This window comes from Labeo rohita, unplaced genomic scaffold, assembly GCF_022985175.1.
Source record: "Labeo rohita strain BAU-BD-2019 unplaced genomic scaffold, IGBB_LRoh.1.0 scaffold_79, whole genome shotgun sequence".
In the NCBI taxonomy this organism is placed as follows: domain Eukaryota; kingdom Metazoa; phylum Chordata; class Actinopteri; order Cypriniformes; family Cyprinidae; genus Labeo; species Labeo rohita.
The window spans coordinates 633,738-646,836 of NW_026129733.1; the positions used below are offsets into that span (position 1 = coordinate 633,738).

Here is a 13,099-nt window from a genome sequence, read left to right on the forward strand (position 1 = left end):
AAATGTTATGAAGTATGTTTCATTCCATTGCTTTGAAATGTTTCACAACACCAGGATGTTTTTAATGTTCTATAAAATAAAATGATTACGCAATATAAAAGTAATAGTGTTTACACTGTAACACTGAATGATAGAGTCTAAGATTGTTTAGACAAAACTACTGTCATATACTCTGTTCACGAATAGATGTTTATGACGTGCTTAAATTAGTTTCCCAGACATAAAATGGTTTTGTATTGTATAATACATACAAAGCATGCTTGTGTTTATGACTATAAAATTATATTTATTTATTTATTTATTTATCATATATCGGATAACATTCGTTTATTATTAATACTCTGTTCATGAATAGATGTTTAACGTGCTAAACAATAATAACTAGTTTCTCAGATATAAAATGCTATTTTTTTAAGCTAGTATAAAACATGTGAAAGTCTATGAATACAAAATCACACTATATATATATATATATTACAGAAGCTCCTGATATTAACATGCTTACAGATGTGTTTTTGTTTTTTTTTTTTGTTTTTTTTTTTCTAGTGATCTGATACCTGCACCACAGATGCTATATGAATGCCTCATGAATGCCACATGAAGAGTGCTGTACCAACATCAGATGTTCAACTACGCTGATATTTTATTGTAAAACAATTTCCTGGACTACTGATGATGAGTTTTGTTTCTTAAATCCATGGAAAGAAGCAGCAATCACTTAAATATCAGGTATAATTTACTTGTTTCACTTGTTGAACAGAATTCAGAAAACAGTTTTCAGGAATGACACAAAGTCTGTTCACGTCTCTATGGTTAGATCAGTGTAGTCAATAATGTGCTTTTGACCTTAATTATGTATGTTTTGATGATACTGTGTTGTAAATAAAATACAAATAGTCTAAAACTCCATTCTTTAAATCTCTCATTGTTTCTACCTGACAGTCACAGACTCATTGATGGGCCATTAGAGGAGGGCCTTTTGTCTCTCAGGTGTGAATCACTAAATATTCATGGCCGTTGTCACTCCCTCACATATTCCCTTTCAATCACAAAACATGTCTTAGAAAATTTAAATCAATATATTGTTTTCTGTAAACAAGTGAATGAGATGATTTTCACATCATTTTGTAAAAAAAAACTCTAGACTACCACATCCAGTTCTCAAAAGTCTTGTGAACTAATATTGAATGTGTTGTTTGGCCTTATTTCAGTGACTTAAAGATTTTAGTTTTTCACTAACCACGCATAAACATTGTTTTCTCAAAAACACAAACGTACATTAATGTTGCTCGCATATTATTGTAGCCCAGTTTGTGCTGATTACAGTGTAATCAGACTTTAGCCATTAATATGTTTTTAAGATGTTGGAAAAAGCGCAAATGTCAGGGCATGTCAAAACTTTTCCAGCGTGCCAAAACACCCTCAGACCCCAGAGGGTTAACCAATATGATTAAGTGGGGTGCACGTCATCTCCTTTGGTTACACCCTGCTTGTGAGGCTTTCAGGGAACTTAAGCAACGATTCACCACTGCTCCCATCTTGCACTATCCTGATTCCAGTTTGCCATTCATAGTCGAGACTGATGCCTCCAACGTTGGTATAGGGGCTGTACTGTCTCAACGCCAGGGTTCCCCAGCTAAGATGTTCCCGTGCACTTTCTATTCACATAAGCTTAACTCTGCAGAAAGAAATTATGACGTTGAAAACCGGGAGCTCTTGGCCATGATGATGGCATTCAAGGAGTGGCATCACTGGTTGGAGGGGGCCAAGCATCCATTTACCATCTTAACTGATAACCGGAATCTCGAATGCTTGAAGACAGCCAAACGGCTCAATCCCAGGCAAGCAAGATGGTCTATGTTTTTCTCCAGGTTCAACTTCACTGTCTCAAATCGACTGGGGCCCAAGAACGGCAAGGCTGACAGACTGTCACAACAACGGGGGAGGGGCTTTGTCACAAAGAGTGTCTCTGCGGAAGGGCCATCAGAAGGCTCCATCACTGGAGTTTTGATAATTCGCTGCTCACTATATTTCCCATAAGCCCTGCACCTGGTACTGCCCAGACAGCATTTCCATGTGGGCCCCATGTGGGTTTTAACACACCTTAACTCAAAAGCTGAGCGCTCGCTCACAAATTCTTATAGAAATTAATGTAGCTCTATATCTTGCAAACATCATCAGAATAAAACATAAAGAGATTAAAAAAAAAAAAAAAGTTGAAAATTAAAGTTAACTTACCACACTCCTGTGGGCTTTCATCTTCACAACAAATTCATCATGGAGTCATGGCATGAGGAGATGTTTGGTTGTTTTTCATGGTCAATTAGTACTACTGTATTTAGATTTAGATTTAGCCTTAAAGTAGGCTAATATTGTCCCAGAATGCACTGAAAATCTGCAGTCAAATACTGTACGGAAAACAAACAAGACAAAAAGCAGAAAGATTACTTTTAAATGTCTGGTTTAAATTATATCAGTTCAGTTCAATTCAAGTTTATATGTACAGTATTTTTCACCATACAAATCATTGTAAAGCTGCTTAACAGAAAATATAAGTTTCTACATTATACAGTATTTAGGAGTAGCTTATCAGTGGTGACTATTAGTCAAGGCGATGTCCATTTGGCAGAAATATAGTGAAAATCATGCAGTTAGTTAATGACGTATTCAAACTGATGGTAAACACTAGTTCAGTTTATCAGTTTTGATGTATCTGGATGCTAAAAAATTTGTTTTGTTTTTTTTGTTTGTTTTTTTTACTTACACCTGATACATGGTCGTAACCAGGGGTTTGAAAATGAGTGAGGTCTGGGGTGGGGTGTTAAGAATTGCACTATAATAACACCTAAAATGGAACTCATTACACTCGCTGTGCTGTTTGTTTTGAAGGGATGGACATTGATAAATTAGCTTAGACCTTAGACCTTATTTTCTTATCACAATTTCTTGATACTTTACTACATGCTATTTATTCTTCATGCAACAATGCTTATTACTGTAATAGCTTTCATTAATAAGCATCGCTACATGAATGATAATAAGAACTCTGTCTGTTGCTCTTATGAATGTTTTTAGCATGTCTTTGTAAAAAGTAAACTACCAAACTATATGAAATAGCATAGCATTCTTCATGACCAGTGTTTGCATATTGGACTCTGTAACCTATTAGTTTTATGCTCCCCAAAAAGACGCTTATAATAGCTGGATCTGGCAACACTGCGGAGACTGCACCCGTATCATTAAGAGAACTTATTTCATTAGTGTCGACTCTGCCATTACTAAATTTTCAAATATTATATAATTATATAAAAGCAGCAGTAATTCGGCTAATATAAAATGAAATATCTTACCTTGATAGTTTATCCATTGACATGCAGGTTAGGGTTAGTTGGAGTGGAGAGTGACAACTGCTGGTTGTTTTTTTGTTTTTTGTTTTTTTAAAATGAGAAGGGGTGGAAAGACACGCATGCCAATCATCGCATTATGCAATCACTACTGTGGTGGGAGGAGCAAACGACAGACACAGTGGGAGTGACGTCAGGCCTCGGAGAGGCTTTTATTGAAAATAAAGTAAACAAAAGTGTCCAAAAAGGGGGGAAAATAAAGTGTCCAAAATAAACAGGGGAGCTGGTGTCCTCGTCATGCTGGGGGTTCAGTGAAGGAGGGGCAGTGTTCGAGAAGGAAGGGTCCAGGTAAGGGACAGAGTCCGGCAGCCACATGCACTCCCCTCTCAGGTCTGCGGCTCTAGGGGTGGTGGCCTCCTTCAGCTCCTTGGCTCACGGCACTTCTGGGGGATTCAATGGCCTGGCATCCTCACCCGTCAGCCGTCTAATAGGTGCGGTACTTGTCCGGACCATGGGTCCGGCAGCTTGTTGCTTCAGCGGCACTCGATCCCCCTCAATGCTCCCTTAGTGGACCTATGAGGACACCAGCGTGCATGCACGGAGAAGAGACTGGTCTCCTGAGGAAAGGTGTGCTCGGCATTTCAACAGCGGCAGTCATGAGGCTTGATTTTTGTCAGGTGCGCTTAATCACATGCCGCCAGACCTGGCTGTTTCGGCACCCTCCTCTCTTGCACGCCCACTCCCGTCGGGAGCCTGGTGAAGGGCGGTAATTACTGGACGGGGTGACGATGATAAGCAGGGGGAGGCAGCTGACTCGTCAAATGACATTTAACAAATGTGTTTTTAGATTATAAGAAAAAAAATACCCATTGAAATTCTTATGAATAGAGTAAAATGAAATTATTTATAAAGCAAATGGTCTTGTATTGTTGTATATATACAGTACTGTCACAGAGTGACATGATGTGACAGTGACAGGATGAGGGAGGTCGGTGGTTCCAGTGGAGCTGCTGGGTTGACGGGCCGAGGTGGAGTCCGAGACTCTGAGGCTGGAGGCGGAGACGAGGGATCCTCCAGCCGTAACGCCGATGGAGACTGGCAGACCTGCGCAAATGGAGGACTGGGTTGAGTGAAGGACAGATGACAGCAGAGGAGAAGGCAGAAGCGGGTGGGAGGGTGGGCATTTGAGAGTCTCCAGGCTCTTGGGGCTGCCCTTGGGGACACAGTCTTTCTCTGGGAAGGATGGTAAAACAGGATTGACTAAGGTCTCCAAAAGAGGGGGGAGGAGAGGAGGTAATTTAGCCCACAAGTTTATTAGATCCTCCTCCACTTTCCATTCACCCAGTTCTTCAACCAGCTCACCCTCAGCCATGTTGCAGTGGGCAGAGCTCACTTTTTACTTTTTACATGTTACCCTTGGGAGATATCATCAGGAAACATGGTGTTAGCTTTCACTGTTATGCTGATGATACTCAGCTCTATATTTTGTCACGGCCCGGCAAAACATACCAATTCGAAAAACTAACAAACTGTGTAGTTGAGATAAAAAAAAATCTAAATTCTGAAAAAACAGAGGTGTTAATTGTTGGACCTAAAACCTCTGCATACAACAACCTAAAACACTTGATGGCTGCTCTGTCAATTCTTCGTCATCAGTTAGGAACCTAGGTGTGCTATTTGATAGCAATCTTTCCTTCGCAAGCCACATCTCTAACATTTGTAAAACCACATTTTTTTTTTTCATCTCAAAAATATATCTAAACTACGACCTATGCTCTCAATGTCAAATGCTTAAACGTTAATTCATGCATTTATAACCTCAAGGTTAGATTACAGAACAAGACGGTTCTGTATGCGTTTGCTCATTCTGAACCCATTTGTTCAACCCATATGGACCCCATTTTTGTTGTCCATTTTAAACCCATGCACTCATTTCCCGTTAGTGACCCAGGACTCACATAGGGAGTCCACCTGTTTTTGCCCATGCAGGACCTGCTTAGCTGACCCCTGATAAGATGTCCATTTTGGGACCATGCCCACTTGGTAACCATGTAGCCCCAGCATAAACCATGTGGGGCCATGTTGGTCCATACCAGTCCGCTTAGCATCTGCTTACTTGGGCTCTCCTTTTCCACTGAAAAGCCTGTGAAAGATGCCCATGGAGACATGCCTGCTCTGTCTGAAGATGTAAATCTGCTTCAGGCACCTGGTCATCACACACAAGATGCAAAACAAAGACGAAAGGAAACTGCTGTTGGCCATTGAGGAGGTCTGACTCCTTGGGTGCTGTCCGAATGGGTCAGGTGGCTCAAAAGCTTTTCGCCTCTCCCGGGCCAGATGACAAGTGCGGTGACCCCCGGGTGAGGACCTGGAGGCTCCTGTGCAGCCCTCCTCGCTTACAGAGCCCTCTTCGAGTCAGGAGCCCTCTGACGAAGATGTGTTTAAGCGAGAAGCCCTTGACCAGTGCCGAGAAGCCCTCCACCAGTCAACAGCCACAGAAAAAAGTCCCCCCCCGCCCCAGTATCCTGATAACGTGTCACATTTGTGACAAATTTCTCTTGCCATTATTATTATTTTTGTTTTACAAAATATTGTGCTGACTATCTCTTTGCCCTACTTCTTTTCCCTTTTGTGTGCAGACGACATTCTGGAGGAATACAGGTGCCACCAGGAAGACCCAGATCCTGGCTACAAACTAAAGGAGAATTTTGTCAGTCAGATCTACCACTTAAAAAATGTATTGTCTCTGTTGGCAAGACCAAGCTATCCAATTTTTGTTTTCTAACCAACACAGCCAGGATATATGCGTGAGTATTGTTCCCTGCTTTGTCTCAGTGCCTTCACAGTGTAGTCCCGAAGTCACTATGATGTTGTCTTAGCTGTGTCCTTAGAGTCATTGTCGTGGTCTTCTGAATAAAGAACGCAGTTGTAAATTGGTAATCATCACATTACTGCAGCTGCTGTTAGAAACTTATAAGAAACAGTCAGTGATCTGAGATGCACATTTAGGATATTAGTATAGAGCTTTTTTTAATGCTATTAGAGAGAGGCATTTTAGTGAAATGACTTGCCTTAAATGGACTATAATTTCTTATGTTTCCCTAATTCATACTTGATTCAGGTCATCAGCTCATTAATAGAGAATCCTAAATTAGTAGAGAATCAGACAAGAAAGACATTCAAAATGTGTAGTGTTGGGGGTACTCCAGGAACAGGGTTGAGAACCACAGATCTCCTGGGTTATTTTAATTTTATTTCATATTTATATATGTTTAATTAATCATACACATTTCAGTCGACTGGCCTTGATCACTATCAGTAACGTTTCGATATTGTAAATGTCCCTTTTGTTAAATAAGGGATTGTAACAGGAAAAGAAATATCTTTGTCAACCTTTAGGCCTACAAATCTTTATAATCATTGTCCATACTTAAACTAAATGTAGGAAGAATATGTGTGATAGTAGGATGGATAGGCTCTTTCAGAACCTATTGCACTGGGCTGGTAGAAGAATTATGGAAGCTTCATTCCAAAGAACTCTTGCTTCTTCTCAAAGTAGTAGTTGAATCGAGCCATGGCATACCTTAGAAAGATTGAGACAGAGAGAAAAACATATATATATATATATATATATATATCAGTGCAAAATATTTTTAAAAGGGCAACAGTCCTTTATCAACAACAACAGTCAGTACAAATTAGTATTAAAGCTACCATCAACTTCACTAGAGAGAAAGTTACATTTTGAAATATGCCTGTATTACCTTGAAATATGTCATTACTTTTAGCACATTGTAGCAAGAGAATAAAAAGAAAATTGACTTTAACAGAGAGATTTATGATGGCAAAATATGAAATGTCAGGGATGGATATTTACTGAGTAATCCACTATTTTGTAGAGGGAAGTCAAAATGGCAACTTTCATCTGAGAATCAGGATCAAGTTACAGGGGGGTAAAAATGACTTCAGAAAGATGGCGGCATCATGATGTTATTTTTACACAGAGGTTGGTAGTTCTATTAGTAAAATCTGTTGACTTTAGCAATCTTTGTCGCATTATTTGCCAATGGTGACCATTCAAAAATTGAGAAACAGCACTTTTCAAGTCTTTCTCCAAAGTTTGCATGCCTTTTAGATATTGGGTCTTAACAAATGTCCCTTTTGGCATGTTTATTTTTAATGCTTTATGAGATTGGGTTTGGAATTTCAATATGGCTCCAGGAGTAAATCGTTAAAATTTACACATTTTCAGTGGTCCAAAACCAAATGTGGGTCAGTTTAAAAAAAAAAAATATATATATATATATATATATATATATATATAAAAATATATATATATAATACTTATTTTCTTTTAAAGAGGAACGTCTAAAGAACAAATAATATCAAAACTAAAGATGATAAAACTATCTTGTGTCTTTCTGTCAATAAAACTGCATTGAACATACCAGTCTGGGTGCCATAAAAATTATTTTTCCAAAGTTTGTGTGCCTATAACTCAATAAGTATTAAAGATATCACAATATGATTTTAGTTTCTAGCTCTTCATAAACTTTTCTTTTGGGATCTTTATTTTCAAAGCCTTACATCACTCAGTCCCAGAGATATGGGGATCTCTGTCACAGTAGCTGCTACGGCGTGGAGCGAGAAATGAGGAGATGTGGGGTACACTTCAAATAAAGTCTTCTTCTTAAACCTTCTTCTTAAACACTTCTTAAACATGAAATGATTTTTGTAAATCCTGTGGTCAAATGCTGTGTCACCACCTGACTAATGACTAGTCTATGAATGTCCACAAAACTGGACTTTCCGAATGTATATGTCACGAATCTGGCCTGTGGACTTCGGTCCGCTCACCACCAGATGTCGCCCTCTTATTCTATTGACATTCACATTACACCGACTGTTGCACCATACCCGGACTACATTTCCCATGCTCCACCTTACTCACCACGCTCATAGCTGCAGCCAATCAGGAACAGTATAAATACAAGGCCCTTCCAACTATTCTGGGCAGAGTATTGTTGAGCGTTTAGCACTCTCCTATTGTTAGCCACAATTATGGAGCCCTTTCCAAGTATCCTGTTTCTAGTTCAGTCTTGTTTCCTTGTCTTGTCTGTCAGCAGTTATCTTGGATTCTTGGCGTCGTGGATTTACCCTTTGTCTTGTCGCCACGGACTCTGTTTGCCCCTCGACTGAACTCTAGTCTGCCTGTTTGGATTACCCGTTTGCCCTTGCCCCTTGGATTATGTTCGCCACTGATCGACTCTCGCCTGGTTAACGGATTACTCTTGTGTCTTTTCCTCATATATCTGTTTGCCTTTGTTCTGACCCACACCTGTGTATGACCATGTCTTTGTTTATAAAATAAAAGCTTGCGTAGGCTATTTTAGAAAGGAAAATGTAAAAGATGAAAAAGATAAATTAGAGAGAATCAATGACTTAAGAATAATTTATTGCTATTGTGTGAATAATATGTAATCCATATAAAAATAACTGTAGTCTAATTACGAGTATTTTAAAGTGTAACTTATTCTAATTACAAGTACTTAATTTTTGGAATCTGATTACTCAGATTAGAACTAAAACTCTAAAAAACTCTAAAAATAGATCTCGTGAGCCAGATTTGAGGATCCATGGTCTGTGTGAAACAACAGGTTCTGAAAAGGTCTTTTTGGTTTGAGCCATTTCAGTTCATTTGAGTGGCTAAAGAATGACGAGTCAATGTTGTTTGTATTCTCCTAGTTACATTACAGGGCTGCCTACACAAAACCTGCATGGGCCCCAAGAATACAAAAGTTACTCTGGGCCTGAACGGGCAATGAAACCAGCATTTTTGAGTCATGATTCAAAACATGATTAAAAAAACAGCATTTTTTTTTTTTTATTTATTTCTCCAACATGAATGGACTGGCCATCATCTATGGATTAACATCAATAAAGATGATAAATCACTTGTGGACATTTCATAACAGCACATTCCTCTCCCCAGCATGGGGAAATAACCATAGATGGAAAAAGAATAAGCATCTTTCCTGACATGAGCCCAGATCTAGCTAAGAGGTGCAAACTAATGATCCCTGCTCTGAAAGCATTTAAGGAACGGAGGATTGTTGTGTTCCTAAGGACCACTGTTATTCCTTCATAAAAGAATAGAACTTATATTACAGAAGGTACGCGGCTATTTGTCCTCTGTTTATATTATGTTAATCCGAAGGAACCTGAAGAAAATTGTCGGCATATGGAAAATAACCTTTATAGTTCAGGGTTGTTGTTAAGAGTTAAGGAGCTCGGTCGGCAGCAGGTTTTGATTGTTCTGGATGGGGAAGGAGCGAACGTGTTTTTCCATAGAATTTGTTTACTTGTTTGCCAGCGTTGTTCTGAGCAGAGTGAATATAAGTGTTATTACATGTTTCGTGCTTTTTTTTTTTTTTTTTTTTTTTTTTTTTTTTTTTTTTTCTTTCTTCTATTCCTTGGGGAGATACAGGGCTCTGTATTCTTTTTCAAAATATCCGGGAAAAAGACGCTTATGCAGCCATATGAATAGCCCATTAAAGTTTGTAACGTTTATTGTAAATGGTTTGAACAGCCCAATCAAAAGAAAGGTAAGAAGAGGGTATATACATATCTTAAAAAACAAATTGCAGATATTGTGTTTTTACAAGAAACACACTTAACAGCAAATGAACATCAGAAACTCAAGAGAGAGTGGGTAGGACAAGTTTTTGCATCTGCATTTAATTCCAAATCAAGGGAAACTGCAATACTGATTAATAAAAATGTTCCGTTTAGATTGTTAAACATGGTTAAAGACCCATTGGGAAGATATATATTAGTACAAGGTTCTATATATTCAGAACAGTGGACTTTTTTAAATGTATATGCACCCAATTACGATGACCATTTGTTTATGCGAGCTATCTTTCTTTTGATTGCTCAACCGCCTAGTTGGATTTTGGTAGGCGGGAATTTTAATTTCTGCATGGATTCGGTGCTGGATAGATCTTCACTTAGGCCATAACCCCGTACTAAAGCAGCTAAATTCTCTAAGAATGTTATGAAATATTTAAAGCTAGTCTGTAACGTGGAGTGAAGGACGAGAGGCGAGCGGATCCACATGCAAGCTTTTATTAATGGTCGGACAGGCAGGGTCAAATCAACAGTAACCAGGTGTGTCAGAGGCGAGACGAGAGAATAGTCCTTAATGACGAGCGATAATCCAAAGGCAGGCGGCTAGACGGTCCAAACGAAATAACCAGGCGGGAAAAACAAAACACAGGGAACTAGGAACAAGAAACTAGGAAGCGGTAACAATAATAAACAACAATACAACAATCCGTGCCTTGCAAGGGGGAAAGTCCGGGGTTTTTATAGTGAGCCTGATTGGCTACCGGAGGCAACGCAATGGGCACGGTGAAGGATGGGAGAGGCAGTCCAAAGTGCAAAGTACCAATCAGAGTGTAAAGCAGAGGTGAGAGTGGCATCTGGTGGTGAGCGGTCCGCAGAGCACCGACCAGATTCGTGACATAGTTGATATATGGAGGCAGGTCCATCCTAGTGATAGGGATTACTCCTTTTACTCTCACCCCCATAATACACGTACAAGAATAGATTATTTTTTGCTACCTGTCCAACTTGCACATCGGGTGCTAGCAGTTGACTACCTTCTCCGCTTATTGAGTGATCACTCCCCACTGGTTATGTCAATATCTATGCCTGATAAAATAAGAAGTACTTATAGGTGGAGGTTAAAATCTACACTACTTAAACAAGATGATTTTGTTACATTTATTAAAGAACAGATTAATATTTTTACCCTTACAAATAAACTCTCTTGTACAAATAAATTTATTTTGTGAGAAACATTAAAGGCTTACATTAGAGGGTAATGTATTTCATATACCAAATGGTTAGCAAAGCAGCGGAATACTAAACTGGAAAATCGTGAACCTGAAATAACTGATCTTGAAAAAATGTACCAAAAAAATCCTTCTAAATGCTTATATAGAAATTTACTTAAGAAAAGGGAATATAATACCCTGAATACATATCAGGCAGAGAGGACCATAACAAGATTACGGCAACATTACTATGAATTTGGGGAGAAACCACACAAGGTGCTAGCATGGCAACTCAAGACAGTGGAAAACAAACAAATAATAAATTCTGTAGACACTGGCAATAATATTACTTATAACCCTATAGAGCTAAATAGTGCATTTAGAGAGTTTTATAAAGAACTGTACTCTTCTCAAGTGAGTGACGATATGTCCCAAATGAAAAAAATGTATCTCTACTGTTGACCTGCCATCCTTAACTCAAGAAAATTGTTATAACTTAGATAGACCATTTTCTATTACAGGACTGAATGAAGCAATACAATCATTACCATCCGATAAATCTCCAGGGGAAGATGGTTTCCCCCCCTGATTTTTTTTTAAAACATTTAAAGAAATGCTTACACCATATTTAATGGATGTATTAGACAAAGCTAGAAATGATGGGTGCTTCCCGGACTCATTTTCTAACGCTATCATTTTAGTTATTTATAAAAAGGGGAAAGACCCATTACAGTGTGGTTCATATAAACCAATATCACTTCTTAATACAGACTACAAAATAGTAATTAAAATGATATCCAGGAGACTAGAAAAACATTTACCTTCACTTGTGAACCCAGATCAAACAGGCTTTTTACGTAATAGGTTATCCTCGGATAACTTAAGACGATTTTTCAATATAATACACTTTGCTAACATTAATCGGATACCTGGAGTTGCCATCTCCCTGGATGCCGAAAAGGCATTTGACCGTGTTGAATGGTCATACTTATTTCTTGTGCTTTCAAAAATTGAATTTGGTGTAAAATTTATTGATTGGATTCGATCTCTCAATAAATCTCCCCGAGCTAAAATTATTACAACTGGAGTAATCTCTGCCCCATTTACCCTGCTTAGAGGATGCAGGCAGGGCTGTCCACTTAGCCCAGCCCTCTTCGTATTGGCCACTGAACCACTAGCTGAAGCCATAAGAATTAGTTCAAATATTAAAGGATTCTATATTGGTTCTGAAATACATAAAATATCACTCTTTGCTGATGATATTCTCTTATTCTTAACCAACCCGACATATTCTCTTACACATCTGCAGAAACTTTGATAAAAGTGAAGTACTGCCTTTATCTACATCTGAATATGAAACAGTCAGTGGCAAACTTCCTTTTAAATTTTCACCTGCTGACATTAAATATCTTGGCATTTATGTAGACGGGGATTTGAAAAATCTTTATAAGCTTAACTTACTTAATGCCCTGGAGAAAATGGGCTTACCACCAGATGTCGCTCTCACTCTGTTTGCACACACGGACTGTTGCACTACACTACATTATCCATCGGCCACTGCTCTTTTCACCTGCCCCAATCAGAGACAGTATAAAAGCCCCGGTCTTCCTGTCACACATTGCCGAGTATTGAATTGTGTCTCTAGCATTCGTACAAAGCGTTCCCTGTTATCCTGTATCTAGTTTTCTGGTTTGCCTAGTTTTCTCGTTTAGTCTGTCTCGCCGCCTGCCTTTTGTTCTCTCGCCTGTCTGACCATTCTCCTGCCTCGCCCTACGGATAACATTCGCCGCTGGACTGACCCTCGCCTGTTTTAAGGATTACTCTTGGTTTGCTGTCTATGTACCTGTCTGCTGTTGTCCGACCCTGCCTGCCTTTTGACCATGTCTATGTCTCGTCCTCTGAATAAAAGTATGC

General features: G+C 38.9%; 1 protein-coding gene and 1 long non-coding RNA gene across 3 annotated transcripts in view; both read right to left on the minus strand.

Moving 5' to 3' along the window:
• Positions 1 to 512: 512 nt before the first annotated feature.
• On the minus strand, positions 513 to 4,506 carry LOC127161982 (uncharacterized). Its single transcript, XR_007827227.1, has 2 exons — positions 3,351 to 4,506; positions 513 to 2,408 (listed from the first exon to the last, which is right to left on the minus strand). It is a non-coding gene; the product is annotated as an uncharacterized LOC127161982 (long non-coding RNA).
• A 2,025-nt stretch (positions 4,507 to 6,531) lies between these two features.
• zgc:113516 (uncharacterized protein LOC541449 homolog) overlaps positions 6,532 to 13,099 on the minus strand; it is a 36,981-nt gene continuing 30,413 nt past the window's right edge. For both annotated transcript variants that reach the window (XM_051104764.1, XM_051104765.1), the window contains exon 8: positions 6,532 to 6,927. In XM_051104764.1, coding sequence (XP_050960721.1) covers positions 6,858 to 6,927 — 70 coding nt within the window. In that variant the 3' untranslated portion in view covers positions 6,532 to 6,857. The remainder of the gene's footprint in view (positions 6,928 to 13,099) is intronic.